Source organism: Tyto alba, unplaced genomic scaffold (genome assembly GCF_018691265.1).
Source record: "Tyto alba isolate M040663 unplaced genomic scaffold, T.alba_DEE_v4.0 Super-Scaffold_14, whole genome shotgun sequence".
In the NCBI taxonomy this organism is placed as follows: domain Eukaryota; kingdom Metazoa; phylum Chordata; class Aves; order Strigiformes; family Tytonidae; genus Tyto; species Tyto alba.
The window spans coordinates 15,580,477-15,605,219 of NW_024881276.1; the positions used below are offsets into that span (position 1 = coordinate 15,580,477).

The following is a 24,743-nucleotide window of genomic DNA, read 5'->3' on the forward strand; positions in this document are numbered from 1 at the left end:
AAGCACCAGTCCCCAGAGTCATGCTCCCTTCCTCCAGAAATCTCCCATTTCTGCTACGTAACAGAAGAGTAGGGAGGAGCCAATGCCCAGAAGTGCCTCCAGCCTCATGGGTAGGAGCCCTGCAGGGATGAGGATGCTCTGCTGTCAGGGCAAGTGCTCCAGTATATCTTCTGTGCAGGTATCATCACCCAACTACACCTTCCACAAAAGGCATCCCCAGTTTCTCTTCCATGAAAACTGAGTACTTACCCTTTTATTTTCTTGTTAGATACTGTCTAGCCCACGCAGAAATAATCTCTCCCAGACCTAGTTAAAAATGCATTCAGAGGAAGACCAGCAATCAAACAAGTCTGTCACCAAAGGCTGGACAGAACGTGCACTAAAACCAAAGAAGCATGCAGTAAGTTGAGGGCAGGTTTCTGAATTAAAACTGCTGCTCAGTGGCCCATGCTGCATCAGCTCCAGCAAGCTTCTTCCCAGCATGCTGTACACCATGAAGCAGCTGCAAAGGAATCCTGTGTATTTGAAGGAGGGCTGCCAGAAGCTGTTACAGGAAGTTTAAGTAAAGCAATTTTCTTTTTTTTTTTTTTTTTTTTAGCACAGAAAAATAAAAACATTTAAAACAAAGCACTTTTTCAGGCACTGAGCCCAGCCAGTCCCACAGAAATCTCCTTTTATATCACCGTTAAGTGAGAGGGTCAGGGGAAGCAATCCAGCTACCACAGACTCCCTCCTCCTCACTGTATTCCAAGATGCGATGGGCACAGAAACATTTACTTGTCACTACAGAGCCACAGCCAATTACACAGGTCCACTATAAATAAAAAGATTTTCTACCAATACCTTTAGGCTTGTGTGGTCACGGTTAGTCACTTACAGCAGTGGCAGGTTGGTCATTAAGTTGCAACATAAACTGAACATTAATTACCATGTTAAAATATTTAAATTCTGAATGTGGGATCTGAGAGCCTTTTTATCTTACAAAGGTATACAACGATGTGCATAAATAACATCCTTGAACAAAGATACATTTAGCCCATTATCAGCGAGGGTGATAACTCGGAGTTAACTTCTTGGAGTAAAAAATATGTAGGCACATATTCTATGTCCTTCTGTTTATTACTGTATATATATTATATCTTTTACATATGTGTAGATATATATACACACATTCTATATGACTGTACATACATTTCTACAACTACTGTGATTGTGGTACATGATTCAGTTACCATGAACTTTGAAAATACACTAATTCTTCTAAGCATCTTCATTTGTGGGATCAATTTTCTTCAAATGCAGCTGAAAAGGCAGTAGAGGAAGAACTTGGTACCCCTTTAACTTACAAATGTTACACAGAAGTGACCCAGGTAGGACCACTGGGTCAAAGATAAAAACCTGCAGACAGTCAGGAGTAACACATAGTTCTGAAATAGATCCCTCCACTTCCTACCGTCCCACTTATCTTTTAACAGCCAACAGTGATCCATGCAGCAACGGGGGAAGAAGCTGGGGTAGAATTTCAGTTCTTTATTTGTGTGGTCAGTCAAGTACATTCAGCTTCCAAAGAGTTTTAAAAAGGAGAAAACCAGAAAATACAATATATATCCACAGTGTCATAATCATTAAAGAAAAAGATAATAACATCATAAGGTTGAATCAGCACTGGAGTGTGGCTAAAGAGAGAAATTCTATGTAAGGAACCAACAGCTCACGATCACCGCAATGCATTCATCTTATATGGAACAGGCAACACCCTGTGCCTCCACTAGAAAGCTAACTAACTTATAAATAAAGGCAGCCAAATCCCAGAAAGGAAAGGCTGATGTGTAACATGCCAGTTATTACAGTGCTCACTGTCCTGACATGAATAGCAATCAGCTGTTAGGAGCCACGACCTTCATGCTATCCTAGCACCAAAGAAAGATGATCCTAACTGAATTTCTCAAACTTTCTTATTCAGAAGTAAAATTTCAACATGTTGCTTATTTTATCAACCTGTTTCGTGCATCTGTGCTGATTCACATAATTTCTACTTGCTGCTTCCTGATTTCAAAAGATTTCAAACCTAGCAAGAAATCCAGAGTCTATTCTCGTATATTATAAGACATCATCCATTTAACCTACCATTGAGCCCAACTACTTCTCTTTGGGTGTCTTGATCAGACAGGGTATCAGTCTTGATTTGAAGGAATCAGAGGTCCCATTTTGTGCTTGTGAGTAATCATCCTCACTGCTAAAAGCTGATGCCTCGTATCCACTCATGTTCCTAATTTCAGGATGTTGGACTTTTATCTGCCAGCTACTGGAGATTATTAAAACTTTATCCACTACATCGGAAGCATTTCAGTCTCAAGTACTTTCTTTCTGTTACTGATTTGCCAGAGTTATGTTCACCGCGGTGTCCCGTCTGTGGTGGGGAACTACTCTGTCCTTCACAGGTAAACTTGACAACCTTTAAAGCTGTGCAATATTCATATTTCATTACAGTCTACCAAGGAAACAGACAAATAATCCAGCTGGGGAGGCTGTCCTCTGACCGTACAATAAAAAAAAAATCAGTGCAACAAAAATCCTCCCACCATTCAGCAGCTGACTTGGGAGCTGGTCAACACAGATCCTCTGGAGCCCCAACTCCAGCACCAAAGATAACCATCACCATTTTAGCAGCATTTCACCCTTCCTGCTCCCAATCCTTAACAAACCAAAATGCTCTGCTCTACAATGCCATTTCCCAGTCCCACCCAATCTCACCAGTCAGATCTCTACTCTACAGGACATGAGAAACAATTCATTAAGGAATTAACTTACAGTTACATTAAAAAAAAAAAAAAAAAAAAAAAAAAAAAAAAAGAAGAGGCTGGTTAGGACTGGCTGTACACAAACAGAATGCCAGAAGAGACCATCTGGCCACCCCATTTCACTGCAAAACTCAGTTTCCTTCCAAGGGAACATAAAACCATCTGAAACAGAAGCTGCAACAACCTTGTAAAAATCCCAGCTCACAGGAAACACCTGCTTTACACTGTGCACACACTAGTAACTTCTGAGTTTATGTTGCTGCCCAGATGCATGTGTCCTTGTTAAAAAAAAAAAAAAAAAAAAAGGACAACCCTAAACCTAACTTACACAAGAATGTAGGTCAAATTACTTCATCTGTGTGTATTTACTTATTGCACACATTTTTCTGATAAAACTTCTATCCCTTATCAGCAAAACACAAAGGAGAGCTACTAAGGGAAAGAAGGCAGATGGTGACAAGACAGCCAAAGTCATAATGAGATCTGTCAAAGCAGACAAAGAGAAGCTATCTATAGCTTAAGATTGTATCTTTTTCAGCCTTTTTTTCCTAGCATTGGCATGTAAAAGAAGATTTCAACAAATCCTAGTAGCAGAGAATAAAAAAATCCAAATCTATGCGAATACATAAATAGCACTAAAAAGGCAGGATTTGTTGTGGGCTTCGGGGTTTTGTTTTGGGGTGGGGTTTTTTTTTTAGTATAGCAAGCACCTGTCTGTTAGCCATCTCTGCCGACAACTCCCTCCCAGACAGCATGCTGCTACACTGCTGATGCAGCACTCAGTGTGTCAGATGTCTTTCATGATTGCAGCAAAGTGTCGCTTCCCATCTAAATACAACATGGACTCTGAAATAAGGTGGAGAAAAGAGAGAACCAGATTAGTAACTCAGTATCAGTACTACAGCAACTATACAGAATTGTGAGATTAAGCAGCAGTCCACACTGTCATCAAAGCATAAAATAAATGTGGTTTGCCATGAAATCCTGTTGAATTACTCAAATGCCAATAGTTCATCTACTAAAACGATCAGTGTTCCAACAGAAAGACAGACGTCTGACCTACAAAGCCATAATGACAATGCATTAATTGGATACTTGCCTCCGTAAGTTTTGGGGACAACCTGTGGGACTTCATTTTCTGATATAAATGTAAAATGGAAGATATTGGTTGTCTGGTGCTCCCTGGTATCTGCATCATAAACCTCACTGTGTACTCGAACCTGGATGTAGTTTTTTTCTGTGTAACAGACCTACACAGTTAAGATAAGAGTTATAGTTCGTAATTTATCACTCGTGCTGAAAAACTGTAACAGGCTTCATTGCACTGTTTAACAATACAAGTCACACACTCTCATAGTGCACTGTTCATTGTCAGCGACTACAGCAGAGAGAAGTTTTTCTCCTACCTGTCCAGAAAGCAGTAATAAGGATCCAACCTCAACTGGCCTCTGAAACATGATATCGTCAACAGATACAATAAAAGGTCTGGAACTCCTGAGCAAGAAAAAGAGAAATTTCTTCTCAAAAATAATGGAAGTGTTTGGAAAAAATTAAAATATTTCATTGTCAGCATTTTAATGAAGGGTTACTAGAAAATAGATCTCAAACACAGGCCACAGGAGGTGGAGAATTATGTCATCACCCAAGACAAAAATAACTGGCAGAAACCTCTCGCATGCATAAAAATACACACTCTCTAAAGATACGTTATTGCATCATTACTGTACCTTACAACTTACACTTGCTAGGCAATCTTCATGCCATCATTGCTTAGGCCTCAGTTTTCCAAGCACTGAAACAAAACTCTTCACTATCAGGCTACGCATGCTTCGTTAAACCTATGCATAGATCTTTGTGGGGTGACGACCTCAGTCACACTTTCTAAGCACAAGCAGTTGCTGGAAGTTTGGAAACCATTCCTCTTGTGTACAGAATGAAAAGATGTAATATTTATTTGATAGAATGTCTTTTTTACATGGCTAGAAAGAAAACATTTCTTCAAAAGACAATCTCAATAGATTGAAAAAAAAACCAAAACAAAACAAAAAACAGAAAAAAGGATGTATTTTCAATCTTGGCATGTAATGCTTAAAAACCAAGCTCCAAGGAGCGAGATTAAAATCTCTTTGTAAGTACAAACAGAAACAGGGCTGTGCACTAATATCTAAAGTAGGATCTTGCACTATCTAGGTCTTTTCTACTCATTAGCTTCCCAACCTACATATATGTGCACTGTGCTCTGGATTATATAAATATTGCAGGTCTACAACTCACCCATAGCTGCAAGCAGTTGCCCATCCCAGTTCAAACGCTTTTCTCATGAGAAAACCCCCAAATATCCTATTGAAGATATTCCGTTCCTGTATGTAGAAACAAAAAAATCAAACTGCTGTATTACACATATTCCTTTCAAAGCATTGTGTTGAAGTCTGAACTTCAGTTTGCAGTATTTAACAGAACTCCTAGTATCTGAACGTATAAAAAGCACTACTGAAGTGTATACGCAAAAGTCAAAATGGCTGAGGCAACTTAATAAGAGCTCATCCAACTCATTTGACAATGTAAGATAAAAACTCAAAATTGTTTCGGCAGACAAAGCCCAACTTAAACACTTTGCAAAGGAATTTTTTTACACAAAATGAATAGTCTGGTAAAAAAAAAAAAAAGTAGTAATTAAAGATCTTCCATTTGCAGTGACAATCCATGCAGAAAATAGAATAACGGCAAAAGAAACTAAGATCTAAATACATTGCAAGGACTGCAGAACTGAAACAAGATAATGGATTGACTAGTCTTACAAGACAATTCATAACTAACTGGTTTCTGTAATTCATTAATACTTTTCAAAATACCTGAGGATGGCAAATCTGTAGGCCTTTTAGCTTTGCATCTTCCATCCACACTGAATTGGGTGGTAATTTACGACTCCGGAAACTTACTGTCCTTTGGAAGAGACAATAAACTTTATAGCCCACACCAGCAGAATTCAGCAAGTGAAAAATGCACAAGCAGACAAACAGCAAGTGCAGACACACACTGGAAAAAACAAAACAAAACAAAAACAACAAAAAAAACACCAAAAACCCCAGAAACACTATCACTAAACACTGTTCCAACTGACCTTGAAGTCTTATCTAAAATGATACTTTGATTTGTTACTGCAATAAGCCTACACTCTTGATCTTTCAAAAACTTCTGCTAATGTTTAAGCTTATGTGAGTGAACAAGCTTAAGAAAGGTACATGAAAGGAAAGATGAATCACACCCACAGAGTGCACACTTTGTCAGAAAACTCTTACTCTTTTTTAACTCATAATATGAATTAGAAGCACACAATGAGCTAACAGAGTAATAAAACATCAAACATGCCAACGGTTTGAGGTTTTCAGATCCAGACAGAATGTGTGCGAAACATCTGCTAATTTTAAGGGAAAGCATGTCTCACTTTTGTAAACAGCTTTGAAAATAACAGTTGTATAGTGCTAGTAAGTTAAAGAAATTATAAATTATCCACAAGTACAACACCACACTAATGCCATTAGGCACTGTTCTAACACCACTGACACTGGACAATTTCACACAAATCTCAAGTATAAGAGAAGTACGCCAACAACAGTGCCCCTCAAATAATGTTGTCAGGTATTACATTTAAAACACATTGCAAGGTTACCTAGTCAAAATATGGCCAATTCCTGCCCTCACAGGTTTTCTTCTAGATATCATGTCAGAAAACTCTTAGGTTGTGCAAGTCACACGGCTGCAAAACCATTCGATTCCCTTATTTGGTTAAACATCACTAAACTTTTTCCTCAAGATTATTCCTAATAGCTTGCTCAGAAGCACTTTGTGCTTACACCCCCACTTTCACCATCTTGGCACAGCTAACACTCCTTAACAGAAAACTCTTTTAAGACATGCAGACATCACATTAAAGTTTGTACCTCTGTTTCAAATAAAATGCCACTGAATTTAAATGGTGAAATGGGAAAACAAAATGCATGCATTTATTCCAGACTACCCTCTTACAAATACCCACTCAAAAGGCACATTACTTTTCTCTTTCTTAAGACTTTAGCTCTTCACCCCTCCCCTTCTTGCCTTGTGTCCAATGTATTAAGGAATATGTCATGAATAATTTTTCTTTCTTCTGCAGTGGGAGCCATTTTCAGTAAGGAAGCAGTGCTGAAATCAATCCTCTTCAGCTTGTTCACTAAACATTACCAAAAAAAAAAAAATCATTAGAGTTCAAAGAAAACAAAAATTTGGCTTCGCTCTGAAGACTTTAACCTGGAATGAGCTGTCTCTTTCCTTTTTTATTTTCCCCCCTGTAAGTTGAAAGCTGTAACTTCTCAGTCCCATAAATTCAAACAGAAGTTTGGCTTTTAGAATTGACTGCAAAGTTCACTGCTACCTCACCAATGTGGTGAAGATACTTTATGCATATACAATGATACCCACCCACCACTCCTACAGGAAACTTAAGTACTCCCCTCAAAGTACAGAAAAACATTCAACAAGAAACCCTACAGAACAATCAATCTTCTTCAGGTTTTGCCAATGGTGCAATAATGCAAATTAATGACAGAACTCATTACCATGGGCCACAATAACTGATTTTTTTAGTTTAAAAGATCTTCTGTTCAGATTATTCAGTCTTTAACGTCTCTCCAATTCTCAGCTTTACAATTCCAGCTTGAAGCAAAAGAAGATGGAGCTACACACTCCTTGCCTGGTTCCCCCAATTTCTTTTTCTGAATTTCCTTCCAAAAGGAACATAGGCACCCAGACAGGTAAGGAGCTGTGATGCACCTAGCAGGCCCACTGCACTCGGATCTGCAGCCTGGAAATGGAGAAGCCTAGGGAGGTGACAAGCACATCAGGAGTGCCCTCGTCTGTCAGTTTAGCCAAAGTTTCCAAGAATGTGATAGCAGGCTTTTAATCTCCCTTACACTACTGACATACACAAGACAGAATGAAAATCTGATTTTAAGCAAATTAGAAGCATTTCTAAGTAGCAGAACTTCTGAAGTTTGCTTCCTTCCAGCTATTAAGTTGAACCTGAGGCCTATGTGCATACTACCAGGAAATATGACATACATTCCCCTTGCTTGAAGATTTCTTCTTCCTTAGGGCTCTCTGGAACGAGTGGATTAACAAACGCTGGCCTATGGACAGGAATTTTTTTCTAAGTTACAAACCTGACAATAAATTGTCCTGTAAATACATTATAACACGCTTCCATTTTTGCTTACATACACAATACAAGACAAAAAGATATACTTCAGGTTATATCATAAATACATTATTTCATAATGTGCAGCTGCCAACAGAGTATCACATTAGCTTTAACTCTAAAGAGACAGTTAAGCAATCCAACCACTACCTAGTATAATTAAGAAAGAGTAAGTGATGCATCTATGCTTCTTAAAGAGCTAAAACTGTACCCATAGATTATAACGAAGATTATTCAAGCAGAAAGCTTTTTAGAAACTCTGCAAATGAAGATGTGATAATGTAGGACAGTCTAAAACAGTTACACAAAACTTGAATGGCATAATTCCTCCTGGAATAAAACGAGCACCGTGCCATAGCTAGCAAGTGTTTGTATAAACTATGTGTTCCCATGACAGCCTTATCAACAGCCAAAAGCTGTTTACCATATGTACCACTTATCAAAGAAGATGATATGCAGCTTCCTTAAGCACAAATTTTGATGTTTATTTTACTGTACTAATAAGTTTACTCTAACCTAATTATGTAATATTTAATTATTTCTTTTCACAAGAAAAGGCAAACACTTATTTTCCAGAACCATTCTTCCCCATAATTTCTAATTATTATTCTTCTACTTTCAACATTTATACAAATACTCAGAACGATAAAGGGGGGGTGTGGTGTGTATACATATATATATATATATATACATGTACACACACACACAAAAGTACCTGCTGAACAATTCACCTCTACCTGAAGCCTTTACTTAGGCTGGTGACAAGGGGCATGCAGAGAAGATCTTTTCACTTGAAACAAACTGCTCTTTCCCAGTTTTCTAAATCTCTGGATTTTGGAGACACACCAGCTCCTTCTCCATTGCAGAGCTCATTCTCACTCTCCTCAGCTCAGACCGCATCTACACTGGCTCTCCTGTCCAAGCCCCAAGCTGCTGAGATACAAGTCTGCTATGTCCAAAACCCACATAACCATGTTTCTGTGGCACCATCACCAATCTAACATACCCTGTAACCTCTGAAAGGTTTTTACCTCACACAGAATAAATATTCTCCTCATATGGACAGAATGCTTCCAAAACACAACTGGCTCGTGGCCAGCTGGCTTGAAGAACAGCCACTGAAGTTTGTATCTATCTGCCCAAGTCCATATAGGCTTGTCCTCAGTCAACCTGCTACTGTATACTTACATCATATTTTATATAATTCTTTTGCAAAGTAAGTCTTTAACATGGGAACCAAAATGGAAGTTTGGGGTTTTTAAAATGTGTAGTATGTTAATGGGTTCTAAAAAAATCTCACAAATCTGAAGGAAACCAACCTAATAACTACTTCTAATGTTACCAGGACTAAATAACTGTCAAGCAAAATCCCTTCACTAAACATATCCCTCTTCATTAAATACAGGCAATTATTTAGACGAGTTAGAAACAGAAAACTGTTTACTACTTTTGCAGGCTATATAAGAAAGAGGTAGGAAATACAACCAATTTTTCTGCTGCTGGAGTCATAAACCAAAACCGAAACTGAGCAGCCTGATAGTTTAATGACCAAGGAAATAAAGAGAGTAAAACCGTAAGAAAATTTGTTTGTTTGTTTTATTGTTAAGTTCTGCAGGAATACTTATCAGTTCCATGTTACTTACATTAACAAGTTTTAGGCTGAATTATTCTGATGACACCTACCATGTCTGTTAGGGAATTAATGGTATTATTCACTCAAAGACTATTTAACGATTGAAACTAATTTTTTTCCATTTTTATGGCAAGAAGACAATTCTAACAACTACTAGAATGCAGGTGGGTTTCTAGCAGACTCATTCACTTCTGTGTTCATCAGGCCAGTTGCTCAAGCACAGGGAAAAGCTGTTAAAAAAGAAGGTCAGATCCAAAGACAAACAGCAATTTCTGGTATTATCTGACTGCTGAAATCAGTGCTCTGAAGCTTGCCACGAGAAAGTAGCACTTGCCAGCAGAAAACACTGACTATGTGATTAATCACCTACACTATATGGCTTCTACACATACATAGCAAGCTGCCATCTTTGCTATTTTCACCACAGCAGGAGTCTGAAAACTAGTTTTCTGTCCTACAAATTACCGTTTATTCTCTGGATCCCGGGCCACCATGACAAAGGTTGCATCTAACACAGGGCTGTAATCACCATCATGTAGCTAAGAGAGACAGGAAACAATTACATTTTTAAACTCTAATATTGTAAATGCACTTAGCAAGCTATTCAGCTGACATCAACAATGCCATCACACTGTTAATGTCATTTACTTTCACATTCTGTTATCCCTTCCAAGGTCTCTCACAACAGGCCAAAGAGAATTAAATAACACAAATTAAAACCCTAGTTTCAGGAATTCTGCAACATGAACATTAAACAGGGAATGATTATTAACTACTGCTTTCAGCTGGGAGGGGAGGAAATCGCCACAGGAATTGTAGAAGAACCCACTTACCATTTATTCTGAGAAACACCAAAATATTTTTTGTCACTATCAAATTGCCACAAATGCCAGCACTGCGAGGAGTTCAGACGACAAAGGTGTATCATTACTTTCTACATCAGAGACTTTACTTAAGGAGACCAACTGAATAAAAAAATATTTACCTGTTTATCTGAATTATAGGCACTAATACCACTTAAGTGTTTATAGCATATCTTTGTTACTCTAAATAATTTAAATTGACATTTTAGTTAAATAATCAATTGACAGTAAATATTCAACAGAAATGTTAAGGATTTTTAAATTTAATTATTAATATTCCTTTTGCTTCCTGCACAGTGCAGCCTAGTTACACCCTTCATTTCTATTATTTAGTATTTAATAACTTGTTACAAAAAATAGGGTACACAGTAGATAAGATGAACATATGAGATACAACTTAATACTGAAACTGAATGCCAACATTAAAATTTATAAATCTAGAAAATGCAAAGGTATAAGGAAAATAAAGTGTTTCAAAAGCACAGAGAAACTTATTTAAGAACATGTAGAGCACAGCCACCTGTTTTTTCCGTAGGAGTACAGTGTTACAGTTTAATTACAAAATGATGGTTAAGAAAAATGCAGGTCTTGAAAGAAAGATTAGCAACAGAGTATCTTGCTGCACCTCGACTACTGGAAGTCATCTCGGTCTTGAAACACAAGGGCTGTCTCAAGCCCTTCAAAACCAGTTATTCTAAAAAACATAACTCAGATTGCTAACGTCATCATCTGGAATTCCCCTTAAGCACCTCATCCCTGTCATAAGATGGAGAGAAGTTACAGGAACTAACCTGCAGCATGTGCATCTTCACTTCCATTGAGGTCCTCCCAACCCAAGAGACATTGCCTGTGAATTTGATGTCACAATCTGGATATATAATCTTCTTGCACAAATCTGCAAGACAAACATTAGAGGTTACTGGAGACAGATCACTCACATCTAATATTAGAACGACTGGATTCTCTAAGACCTTTTTGTGTTTTGCAAGTGGCAACACACGCACAGGCAATCCAGGAAAGACAACTGTTGCAAGGGACCATACTGCTAGCCTGCAGTTTCTGCCTTCTCAGACTTCTAAAGCCAGAACAGGAGGAACAAGTAGGCACACAGGAGGCAGATGGATGTCAGACCCAAAGAGGTGTTCAGCAGAACACACGACACAAGCAAGGTCCAACTCCACCAAAACAAACGCTGTTCAATAATGAAGCTAAGGAAACTCACGTGCCAAAATAAAACCAGAAGTGCAGGAAGCATGAAAGTTGTATTTTGAAGAGAAGGGAAATACAAAATGCTGAAAAGCATCTACAAAATCCTCTTCCCTCCTCCCTTCAACAAAAGCCACAGTGCTCAGAATTCAAAGCTGAAACAAGACGAAGTAAACTAAACAGGAGAGTGGAGAAGGCATCCTCAGTAACAACCATGGGAAGGCAGTAGCGGCTGAAAGAGTGAGACAAACAGATGAAACCATTTCTACTGACCAAATTGCCACTTACTGATTTTATCCACCAGAGCTGTAACTATTGATAAGGGAGACCTTGGCTGCATTTCCTGCTTGGTATGAGTGTAGCAAATAAGAACTGTGGAGAAACCAAAAATGGAGTTAGCTCTTTAACAGAAACCTCAGCATAGCAGATCAAAGTCAACTTCATGAAGCATGAGGAGTACCTGAAAAAAACAAACTGAAGTACCATACTGTAGGAGTGCACAACTTACACATTTTCACGTATGTAACTCACAGGATTGCTATAAAGAAAACAGTAATTCAGCAGCTGTCTCAGTTATATGCATATTTATTTACTACAAAGAGAAATTTAGCTGAGCACTTTAAAATCAACCCACTGCTCCACTTCCAATCCCACGTAATCTCTTCCCTCTACCCCTGCAGCCCACTGTCTGAGATCCTTCCTACCTTCTGTTTTGATTTCATGCAGGTTGCCCAAGGACACATGCCATCTGAGGACTTATTTTCAAATACTGATTCATTTAAAGAGGTGCAGATTAGATTAACTGTGCATTACAGGCATGAAAGCATAGTCAGAGGTATTTAGCACACTGTAATTACTACTAGCCAAACCACTATTTAACTAATTAGCTCTGTTCGTAAGAGTACATGCAGGTAAACAGACTGCTGTCAATAATACAAGGCTGTAAAGATTTTTTTTTCCCTAGTACTCGTGTGATTTTCACTCAACACTGATTTCCATAATCAAGAGTATCTGTACTTCATGAGATCAGAGAGAAGGAAGAATTCTGTCCTTCCAGGTAATCTTTTTTTTTTCCCCTAAAATTACATAAGTCGCAATTCTAAAAACTGTTATGCCTATCAACTCATGCCATCAATATGATCAGTAACAGTTTGAATGGGATTTATCAGAACCTTACCACCAAAGACAAAAAACTAAGTCAGCCAGACCTTTATGCAGTACATCTGCTGAGATCACAGAATATATTGGGGTGGGAGGGAGGAGGGGAGAAGAAACAGTACATTTTCCTGTGAAAACTGCTGACCACCATCCTGAATATGGTGTCACTGGGACAGAATCTTGATTAACCCAAAATGATACATCCCCAGCAGTACTGTCTGAAGCCCAGTATGACTACAAACAAGGCAAAAACGTTCTGTGCTGCAACACAGATCTTAGGAAAAACCTAAGATCTTCACAGATTTCCATGGAAAATAAACAAGGCACAGAATGCAAAACAGGCTCATCTCAGTTACCAACTGAGGGTAGCCAATAGTTTCAAGTCTCCTTTTCTAATTCAGGACAGGTACTGAAGCCAGTATCTTCCACATCCCAGAAAGAACTATAAATCATCTAGCTATTTTGTCTCTCCTTTATAGACAGATGACATGCATTCACTTGTTTCCCTGCCTTCCTCCATTTTGCTCATCTGGACCCACAGAAAGGCTTTCTATCCTGCCAAAAAAACCTGTTCTGTTCAGAAATTTCCCTTAATAAGCACTGATTCTTTGTCAAAAAACTCCATCAAAATGCTCCCAACCAGCTACTGAACTTTGATGAAGAAGGAAGTCACCTGGTGATATTTTAAGATAAAAGTATCTCCAAGTCACATCAACATCCTAGCACTTACTTCAGCTGCAAAACAAAAGTCAAAAATCTTGAGCTTTTAAAGACCATGAAAAGGAGAAAAAAAAAAAATTAAGAAAGCTAACTCATGCAACAACTGAGTTGGTTTTATCCTTAACATCAATTTAGAAACAGAACCCAAGAATTTATAGCGAGTGTTTTTCATTGGTTCTCAATGGATACATTCTGTTCTTTCCAGATTATACTCTCTTCTCTCCAAATGGAAGATTAAAACATTTGCACCTCACTATCTGTTGGGTTTTGTGGGTTTTTGGTTTGGCTTGTTTTTTTTTTTTTTTTTTTTTTTTTAAAGAGAAAAATCATGCGTTTTAATTTGAAACAGCACACTGCAAATTTTATCTGATTTAACATTTAATGCAAATTCATAATCTAGGATCATTTCTCAGTAAATTATTCTTGTAGTTGGTCTTTTACAAAATTGGCAGAGGTAAGAAGCTGAAGCTGAGCAATTTTGCTTCTGTCTACTCTTTATCATCCTTCCTCCTCTTTCATCATCAGTATCTTTTCTTTTTTTCCTTTCCCTCTGAAATAGCACACTGACATGATTCCCTGCCTAAGGTCACACTGTATCATACCACACAGTGCTCAACAGTACTCAAAATCACTTTGTCTGCATTACTTGTGCATTCTTTACAAGGGCATAGATACATACCTCCTAAACTGTCAAGATCTTCAAGTATCCTTCCAAACCTGTAAGATACGGTTTTTGACAATTAAATGCCTACACACAAAGTAAATGAAAGTAAACACTTTCCTGTATGTGTAACATGGTTGCTTTGTTACCTTACACTGTTGTGTACATTCAGGTATTTTTCTCTTATTTCAGGTTGACTTCCTAGAGGTAGAATAACTTCCAAGTAGCTATCCTTCATTCTTCTAGGAGGGAGATCTTCCTGCCGTTTTGCCAGTAAAGTATGAAGAGCTTTTCTTTCTTGCATTGCTTGCACATGATCCCTGGTAAGAAAAAAACCCACCTGATCTGGAGTATGACAACAGAACTGCAATCTTAGCTAAAAGATGGCACACAGAAGATTATCAAAATGAAAACGCAAGAGTAGTAAAAATAGCATGACATAGTAAGTATGCCTTGAAAAGAAAGTGAAATCTACATAATGAGATGTGCTAAGCAAGACTACTGCAGAAAACTTTTAAATAGTTTTGTGTACAAGTGGCAAGTACATACTTTGCGCTAAAGACATGAACAAAATTTATTTAATTCTGAATGCTACAGAAATGGTTTCCCTTGAAAAGAACAAATCAGACATAATTTAACCTATATTTCTCTCTTCCTACCCAGTCATCTTACAACTATACAGAGAAGTTATAGAAAGAAACAATACAGAAAAGGGAGCACTGTCCCTCCAAAGCTGCCTTTCCAGCACCACCAAGTCAGAGGGGTAGCAACGCTCACAAGGGAGTAAGGGCCAACTTAATGTCACTTCCTTCTAATCTACCAAGTTGGTTCCTTGCACAGTTATCTATGATAAGCTTTCCTAACACTCTCTCTTACCTGTTCCTCCAAAGCTCCCTCACCTTAAAAGTGCAATTAGACTGAATAAAGCAAATTATTTCATAACATCCCTAGAATCAACAACAAAGCATTAAAAACCTAAAGGTTAAAAATGCAACAGCTCCAGTATAAAGCCAAGGAGTATGCAAAACTATGAATCAATTTCATAGAGCAAGAGAAGGCATAAAACACTATGTAACCAAACTCAATCTTAAACCTGTGGATATGTGCCATTCATTCAGGTGTGCACGCTGCATTGGTAAGATCTGAGTGCCACTGTGTTTAACAAAACCAATTAAAAAAAAAAAGAAAGAAAGAAAACGAGAACCTTTTCACCAAAGAGAAAATTTGTCTTAATTTTTACTTTGGTTGAAGTCTGGGTAATAGAGATTTAAGATTAAGACTTTTTTGGCTTGAGTTTTATTTTTGGAAGAGGAGAGGTACAAAGCAGTCATGCTTCAACACATTTATAATCCCTCTTTTCTGTTTAATAATTTTGAGGGAAATATGAATAATCCATGATCAAAGAGAGTAAAAATCTACCAGAAAATTTCAGTTAGTTTTGTTTGTTTTAAATATGATATATGGTTTACCTCATCTGGGCAACATAACTATTGCAGAGTCCAGAGAAGACAAATAACTACCTCCTCGAGAGGGTTAATGTTTGAAGTGATACCACTGCATAGAAATAGAATATACTAGATGACTAAGGAAAGATGAAATGTCCAAGATGATGTACCTTTATGCTTTTTAAAAGATTTGTTTCCAAGATCTTTCAGTGAAAGGTTTAAGAGAAATTAATCAGAGGGTAAATCAGAAATTTATCTACAAACACAGAGAAACCAAACAATAAAAATTTAACTATATTCTGTTTTCACCAGTCCCATCCTGGCTCCTCTAAGGTTAGCAGCAAAACTCTTCTTGACTTCAGCTTCAGAATGTACTCTTCAACATAAGGAAGTATTGGGCTTGAGGCAGTAACATTTTTCCACAGATAAATACTGTTACACACTGCAGTACTAGTCATACAGTAACAATACTTCATCTGAATATTAACTAATACTTACCCTAAGCATTCTGAGAAATTACACTATTTCTGAAATGGCCACAACTCTATCTAGATTATAATTAGTAATGAACAGATTAATCATTTTAATTACAGTTTAAGTACAAACCCAGACTAAATATATAAGGAAGACAGCTCTTTCTACTACAAAATGCCACTGGTCTATACAAGAGAAATCACGAACCAAAGTTTCCTTTCAGAACAATTAACGGCTGAAGGCATTCCTCCAACACACATATCTCTCCTCTTTCCCAGCAATCCAGAGGTATGTGCATCAGCCCTTCCCTAGTGCCCATTTCAGGACCCCTGTCAAGCTATTCTCTTAGGTTTGTCCTCTTTAGTCATTCTGTGGCCTAGCTCAATTAAAGCACCGGCTGTTCAGTCTCCACATGTAACAACTCTTTGTCACTCCATTTTAAAAGTGGGATCTCAAAGGCTACATGATCCATGTCCTCCAAACCTCTCCATATTAAACCTGTCAATCTCAAGCACCCCCAGCTATGGGCTCCCCAGCTTTACTTCTTCATGGTAGTTGAAGCATATAGTTTGCAAGCCATTTCTGCTGTATTTTATACAGCATAAGAGATGTGCCTATCTAAGAAAAACATTGCTGTGGCAATCATGGCTTCAGTCTGCTCTCCTTCCAGGATGGGAGCAGTGGGGGAAAAGAAATAGATGGAAGATCAGATTTGACCAGAGCCCCCTAAAATCTTGATCCTTGGATGATACTTCCATATGGCATGGCTCCTCTCCAGCCATTCTGGGCTGTAGGAAAAGCTTTTTTAAAAATCAACTTCTAGAGCTGTTGTCAACTGACCTACCAAAAATTTCAAGCACTCTTCTGCTTAGATACTAAGCAAAAATCAGCCTCCCAGATGCAGGTATTTTCTTTAGCATGCCTATAAACCTGTTTAGATAAAACTAGTTGGAAGGCCTGGACACATCAGACACTCCACCCAGGAATGCCTCTCTCCATTTCCCTATCAGTGCACAAAGTGTGAAAGAAGAGCTCAGCAAACACAGCCATAAGAAAATTAATAATCAATACAATAAATATGGTACCAATCAAACTGCAGTATCTAATTCCCCTAGACTGCTATACTGACTTTTTCAGAACTGTTAACAGTAGAGGATTACAGTCAGCTCTGGTTTATTCAACGTAATGCAGGGGGAGAAAGGTAACCTGGATAAAGCCAAAACATCACTGATTTAAATTATATGTAAATTAATCTAAAATTAAGTTACAGCAGAAAAAATAAATGCTTGGGATATTCCTGACTAAAGAGACACCGATGCTGAGTTGACAATTCTCCAAAGTGACAGGAATGCTGCCAGGCCATTTGCAATGCAGCCTGCTTCACACTGAACCAGCTCAGCTGTCTCTGAATCCAGTGCAGGATAAATCCACCTTGCAGGTAATCCACCTACTGGTAACTCGAGAGGTAACAGCAATGTAACATTTTCAGACAGGCTCTACAGCTCTTAAACTTCCACTGGATTCAAAGATAATAGGAGAATCTTACAAGCATAAAGATCACATATTTTGTTTCTTTGGTGCTAAAGATCTTCTGCCAGAGAAGTCTCAGAAGTTTGTGATCCACAAAGTAACAATTCAGAAACCTTGTTTGAATTACTTTTTAGCTGGATCTTTTGTCTTCCCCAGCCATCAAGCTAACATTGTTAACTTCTACTACCACAACCCTGAGCTCTACCTGGGTTTCACAAATAAAGTAAAATATGTTTAATGTACACTGTACCTCCAGTTGGTAGATGCTCCCACTATATCCCTCAATCTGCTCCGCACTGCAAGAAAGAAAAAAAATCAAAGCAAATCAAGCTTAGCTCTGCAAGTGATGAATATGAGGTTGCCTGGTGCTAAAATGCACAACCCTCATCCCAGAACAGGAAAATTAAGCAAATTCATGCAAATAGCAGCCCAGAAACAAAAATTTGGCCAAATTTACTGATGCTGTTAGTAGGCATATCACAATAATGGGTTGAGTAACATAATTCTGTAGCTTGTTGTGTATAGCCAACAAAGAGTGTTTGTTAATGCAAACACCTGCAGTGCTAATTAACAGCTGAAAGAGCGGATCAAGATCAGATTGAGGAATTAAGATGTGAAAATATTTCAAACTAAACAAAAATCAGAAAGTCGAAAAGAACATAAAAAGGAACAATGTAGCTGGGAGACAGGAAATGATGAGAGTACTATTTAAATAATTCCACCCATGAAGGCAGGTAATTTCAGAAGACTGGCCATTGGCAGCAAGGTTTCATCGCCTAAATTCTAAGCAGCCTCAAAAAACACAGTTTTAAGACACTAAAGACAGGCACTGATTCTGGCACTGTTTGCACTATCAGAGTTAATACTAGTTCTGCACAAGTTTTTCCTAAATTTCAGTAATAAGCTGCATAAGCAGTTTTTCTACTCTTTCCTCACATGAGGCTATTAAGTGTGCTAAGGTCCCATCAAATGTATCAAACTGCTCCATCCCTGTAAGGCAAGTCAATGTACACTGTTTGGAAACATCTGAAAACAAGCAGCAACAATTCCCAAGCTCAGAGCAGAAGTTGAGAATTGTATAGTAGGGATTCATTGCTTAGTTACAAAGACTTTTATACAAGGAGGTTCAAATATTAGGACAAAATAGTTAGGGACATATCAAGGAAGGGCTACCAAAAAAAATCCAAAATTTCAGGGTGAAACAGAAAGAGGGCTGCTGGCGACTCACGAGCTGATCCTTTATAATTGTGGGTTATGAGACATCATCATCACAGGGCTTGGCACTTTTCAAGCTAAATGCCCGGTCAGAGTATTCACAGGGATCGGGAAGCTGTCCTGTGAACCCTGGAGTGAGCACAGCCTGATTTCCTAGGTATTAAATCACATACCCCTCTCTCAGCCAGATCCACTCAGCTCTGACCCCCCTCCTCCCCATACAGTCACTTTAGTTTCTGCTGCTTTCCTGCCAAAGTCCCCACCACCACCACAACACCCCCAGCCCCCCCTTTCTCATTCCTTCCCCTGCAACACCCTCAGCTCCCATCCCTACACTCCCAGCCCGCTTCTGTTCTGCCTGCTCTCCAGACAAGCACCAGCATGAGCTGTGGTTAGCCCAGGGGCAGGCAAGGGGCTGGCTGCTGGCCAGCCAGCACGCAGATCCCAGTCACTCGCCTACTGCCAGCAAACACCCTGGTCCGTGGCCGACCCCAACACTAGCTCTGACACCCTAACGAACCTCTGATTTGGAGGCCAATTTTCACAAAGCTTGTGGAAACACGTTTCTCCTCGAGATCTGTGCTCGTCTATTTTGGCTGACATCAAGCAACAAAAGGTTCTGGAAGAAGAGGGGAACAAGAAGGTAGGCAGACAAAGACAAAATAAATTGCTTATGCCTCATTTCTTTAGGAAATTAGGCTAAAAACATGTTCTGAAATTGGAAAAATTCTACTACTAATTCTAAGAACAAAACAAATTTAAATGAAAGAAACTGATTGAAAATCTTAAGGTTGATTTTTTTTGGAAGGGGGGAAGGTCTGATTCTTGTTTCCTTAAGAAGCAGAGGACTCCTTTACAGAATAGGTACTACTTTCCTGTTACTCATACTCCACCTGTGAAGCTGCCATAGCATGCATTGGATCAATACAGTGTCAGCAGAAACAGTTACAGCTTCTAGAACACAAAACCTCAATTTTCCAACAATGTGCAGACTGTGCTGGGATGGAGGGGGAATAAACAGCACTTTCTCTTTGCTTAAATTAAGTTCATCTTCCTTTTCAACTCTAAAGAGGTAAAAAGCTCTGAAAAAAATCTCAGGTCCAAACCTGCAAACATGTATATACGCTGTTAGTCCCATTTCATACTTCTGATTTCAATTTTAGGCATACAAGTAAACATTCACCAGACTGACACCACATAATTCTTATTTTAACAATAAAAGGGACAAAGCGTGAAAGTGTTTCTAAAATGTTGCCAAGCTAAATCTAGTCCATTTTACCCGCTCGTAAGTACATCGTTTTTCTCTTTCCCCCTCCTTGGGAAGACAATATTGCTCCTCTAGGTATTTAGATATTAGTTACCTTACAAAAGAAATTTGAGTAATTAAGCATCAAATCCATAAACTCTGTTTTCTTATTTGGCAAATGTCTTAAATGTGCAAAACAATTACAGCAAACAGGGTTTATCCGTTGTTATCATGTTGCATATTTCACAGTACCTCCTTAACTGTGATCAGTGGATCATTAATGCCAGAGCAGCCGGGTTTGAGGTTATTTGCACCGCGCAGTGACGAAGGGCACGAGGGCAGCTGGACAAGATGGCTGCATTCACCTCTGCCGATGAGATCCCTGCCCCCCTGGACTGCTGCCTCCCCGGGCTGGACCCAGGTCCAGGTAGGCCACTACAATGTATTTTACCACCAGTTTTAATATAGACCTTGGTCTGGACTTCAGTGAAAGATGCCGGTTCTAATGCCTAGAAGGAAGCTAAGTACTACAGGAGCTGCTGCACAAGAGATTTTGTATCCCACAGGCCTCTCGGAAAGGTGTTAACCAGCACACCACCAGGCATACAGTGGGCCGACAGAGACCTAGTGCAACAATATTGCCACAAATAAGATCAGAGCCATTCACTGAAGGGCAAAGAGGCTTTAAGCAAGTCAACGGAGAAGAATAATAGCATCTCATTTTTCATAAATGCTAAAGTATGGAAAAAGAGTAGCTGAGTAAGTTCAGTGTTATAGAAAATATTAAAATATGTACAGATTACCACAACACACCGTTATTCACATGAATGGGTAAGTGCCCTGCAGAGTGGAAAACAAAAGTTAGATTAACAATTGAAAGAAACAATGCAAACTACATCTAGGAGTTACCTGATTATTCTACCTGCCTGAGTTCCACTTACATACATGTTCCTTATTTTTAGTAAGCAACTGTAGGCAACCTGTCCTTGCCTGACTTACACTCAGTATCTCTGTGTTTTCAACTGAGTTCATCCTTTCCTTCAGTGCCAGCCTTCCAGCTCCTTTGGCTACTGGCTCTGTGTAGTAGCTGCTTGCAATGTAATTCAAATCAGTTTTTCAAACTTGGTGCTACCATGTACGTTGACAAAAAACACTATTAACTTTGGAAAGAATATCTGGAGCATTTTTCAGGAAGCGGAAAGTTATCTCAGAGGAAACTTCCAAAGTCCTGCTTCGTGTCACCTTTGGGACAACCATGGAAGAAGTAACGGCATTCACAACTGGGACCCAAAGTTGGGACGAAGCATGTGAAAAACTAGTCAGAGTAAGTATTTGGTGTCTTGTGAAAGCATGGATACCAAAATAAAGTAACTAGTTTACGTATCAGCAAAAGTTTGTATAACATTATTTAAATGTTACAATTTTGGAACAGAATCTTAAATATTTACAGCTATTATAGTCCAAAAAATATTAGCATTCCTTGGAAAGAAATCAGAGTCAAGGCCAGGGTGGCCTCACTGCTTCACAATTGTCACTGCCCTTCTAAGTGGTATCATTATCAAATACCCAAATAAAAGAGCAGGGTAATATTTGCAAGTATGCAACATTCTGTATCCTTGCTTCTCTCCTTTACCCTCCCAAATTACTATTTATTGGCAGTAACAGAAAAAAAGTTCTCTATCAACAAATAACACTCATTTTCTCTTTTACTGGATAACCTGTGGTTTCTCTTTAGAGAACAAAGGGGAAAATTACATCTCAGAAACAAGCAGAACTCCATGAAGAAACCATTTCTACCTGGCTCCAGCCCTTTTCCTCCTCCCCTTTTCTCAGCACATGGGATTAGAATGAACGAAGACTTTTTTAAAAGCTTCTAAAACAGGAACATTACGGTTTATTACTATTAGAGCACCAAACCAGTCTTTCAACACAAAGGTCTATTGACAAGAGCATTTTCACAAGGCAATGCTGCTGATCTGATTAAAAGATTTCTCCAAGTTTACGAAATTAATGGTACCAACACATAAAAAGATCTGTAAAACATTATTTCTACTCAGTTCATACATTTCTCGGTCATTCTGTCCAGTTACCATAATACCTGTCTGTACTACGTTGACTTTCTGTCTAGAGCCAACTTGAGAAGCAGTTGTCCCTCCAGAAAAGAATCACACACTCTTCCAAGACTAAAGAACCAGATGAGCCTCTAAAACTGCAACTTCAATGATTATGTATATTTGTTGCCATTAACCTCCAAACACACACAGTGTTTGTCTGCTACTTCCTGAATGCTTACACTATAAGCTAACATTCAAGGGCATGTTCATTATCCAAACCATATTAACACATGAAGGGCCACCACCTGAAATAATAAACTCCTTAGAAACACTGCTAAATCTTCCAAAGTACAACCAATTACTTTACCTTCAGACATGTCAGGAAGCACTGGGGAGCCACTGGTGCCAGAAGTGAGCATCCTAGCCAGAACAGGAGGAAGCTTCCTCATGGTGCACAACCTACAGGCAGAGCAGAAGAACTTAGTGTCACTAAAAATAATGCCATGAAAATAACTTACGATTTATTACTGGAATGACACTGATTACACTTCAGAAACCCCACTTATTTTTAGCCTGATTTTCAGAACCTGATCCATTCAGTACAACAGTTCAAGCCAGCTGGAATTCCAGCTGATACATGCCCTTGTCTGAAAACTGGAAGGAAGGATTATTTGCTAGTGGTAACTGTTCTCTTCACTTACTGGGACAACCAGCATAGACCAAATACCAGCTTCTACCCTGTAGACATCCGCACATATGCATCTAGGAAATCATCCCGGATCCTCACCATACACTTCTGCACTTGGCTGGTGTGCCTATAGATGGAAGGTAGAATATCCCAAGAAGGATATCACAAGGCCTCCCACACAGTCCCTCTGAGCTAAACCTGGCCTTCTCCTCCCTGCTGAAACTCAGAGGAAGCCTAACGTGCAGGATATAATCCTCTTAGCTGTTCAGCCAGAAAGGACAGCCAAGAAACCCTTCAAAGAATGTAATCCACCCAGCAATTCGGAAGTATTCAACCAGGTTGTAGCCAGTGTGACTCCTCCAGGCAAGAAAAACTGTGTTAACACAAAAATACAGAGAGCGTCAGCAAGAGTAAAACCCCCTTGTGATAGTTCACGGCCTTTTCCTGACCAGAAACATGGGTTGACTGTCCCTTCATGTTCTTCAGCTGAGGCTAGGGTTTCACCTCAAAATAGAGGCAAGTCCCCAGGCTCCAGCAGAAAAGGAGAGCCATATACACATCTCTATACCTACATATATCCCTCAGGTACATATCTGCACATATATATCATGTGCATACAAGCTTCCTCTGTCTGCAGGTACACCTGGAGCACTTAAGAGAGCAAAAGGGAACACAAAAAAAAAACAAAAAAACAAAAAAAAAAAAAAAAAAAAAAAACCACAAAACCAAAAAACCCCTCAGAAGCCAGCAGTGTCTCGTATGCACCAGAGACAACATGAAGTGCAATGGTGAAAACTCTGTGTCAGGGGTGGGGTGCAGCTTCTGGGCTGGTGTCTCAGGGCACACTCGCCAAACGAGCTCCCGCTCGGCTCCCCCCACACCCGGAGGGGCCAGCGTCCGCAAGGCCGGGCGCCAGCCCCCCTCAGCCACGCTGCCAGCGGCGCTGCTGGAAGTTTCGGGGTGCCGAGCCCCCCTGAGGGCAGAGCAGCCGCGGGGCGAGGGTCGGGGCGCGGCATCGCACCCCCCCGGGCAGGGCGGCGGCGGCGGCGACCGCCGGGCCCGGCCCCGCCGAGGGGAACCCGCCACCTCCTCCCCTCAGGGAGCGGCGTCTCCCCCGGCGCCGCCGCCGCGGGCGGGGGCTGAACAGCACGGGGCAGCCTTACCGGGAAGCCAGCATGGTGCCCGCCGCGCCGCCGCTCGCCCAGCGCCTTGCGGGGGCCACGCCCGCTCCAGGCACGCAGCGCCACAGACTCGCGGCGGGCCGGGCGCCGGCAGCGCTGCGGCAGTGACCCTTCCGCCGTGGAGCTCCCCACGCAGGACCGCTCGCAGCCGGCTCCCCCTCGCCTTTCCCGCCCCCGGGCCCGCCGGGCGGTACCGCTCGGCCCCGGCCTGCGGCCACACCGGGGGCGGCCGCTCTCAGGGGCGGAGGTTGGGACCGCCGGAAACCGTTAGGAGCTGGGAGGGCCGCCGCCAAGCCCGTCAGCCCTGCCCGCCGGGCTCTGCCTTCAGTTTGTTTGTTTGGGTTTTTCAATATTCCCCTTTTTTTTCCCCAGCTGTGTCGGGGGGAGGGCGGGCGCACAGCTGGGCGTGCCGTTGTGGCAGGCCCCGCTCCCGCCGGCCTCCCCCCAGCCCCGGGCCGCAGGGACTGGGCGGGAAGGCAGGGGAGGGAGCCCTGGGGAGGTGTACGAGATAAGCCGTGCGCTTCCCACGGGCGAAGAATCAACGCATTCGAATCATCCAGAATTGCTTATATTACAGGGAACTGAAGAACCTGAGAGCGGAGAGGACAGGCGGCTCCTGGGCTGCACGGAAGGGT

At 40.3% G+C, this 24,743-nt stretch overlaps 1 protein-coding gene across 9 annotated transcripts; it reads right to left on the bottom strand.

Annotated features, from left to right (window-relative positions):
• Positions 1–1,510: 1,510 nt before the first annotated feature.
• ACOT9 (acyl-CoA thioesterase 9) lies at positions 1,511–24,461 on the bottom strand. 9 transcript variants are annotated; one of them, XM_033010137.2, is made up of 16 exons: positions 24,091–24,461; positions 22,607–22,698; positions 20,999–21,025; positions 17,975–18,020; positions 14,425–14,595; positions 14,294–14,331; positions 12,025–12,108; positions 11,322–11,425; positions 10,133–10,206; positions 7,899–7,966; positions 6,900–7,011; positions 5,654–5,744; positions 5,076–5,161; positions 4,208–4,295; positions 3,901–4,051; positions 1,511–3,647 (listed from the first exon to the last, which is right to left on the bottom strand). In XM_033010137.2, the coding sequence occupies exons 1-16, from the start codon at positions 24,102–24,104 to the stop codon at positions 3,589–3,591; spliced, it is 1,305 nt and encodes a 434-aa protein (XP_032866028.2). In that variant the 5' UTR covers positions 24,105–24,461; the 3' UTR covers positions 1,511–3,588. The 9 variants fall into 9 exon arrangements, with proteins under 9 accessions (XP_032866028.2, XP_042644548.1, XP_032866025.1 ...); XM_042788614.1 differs by lacking the exon at positions 24,091–24,461 and adding an exon at positions 23,654–23,966; XM_033010134.2 differs by lacking the exons at positions 20,999–21,025; positions 24,091–24,461 and adding exons at positions 19,460–19,558; positions 23,500–23,630.
• Positions 24,462–24,743: the final 282 nt, after the last annotated feature.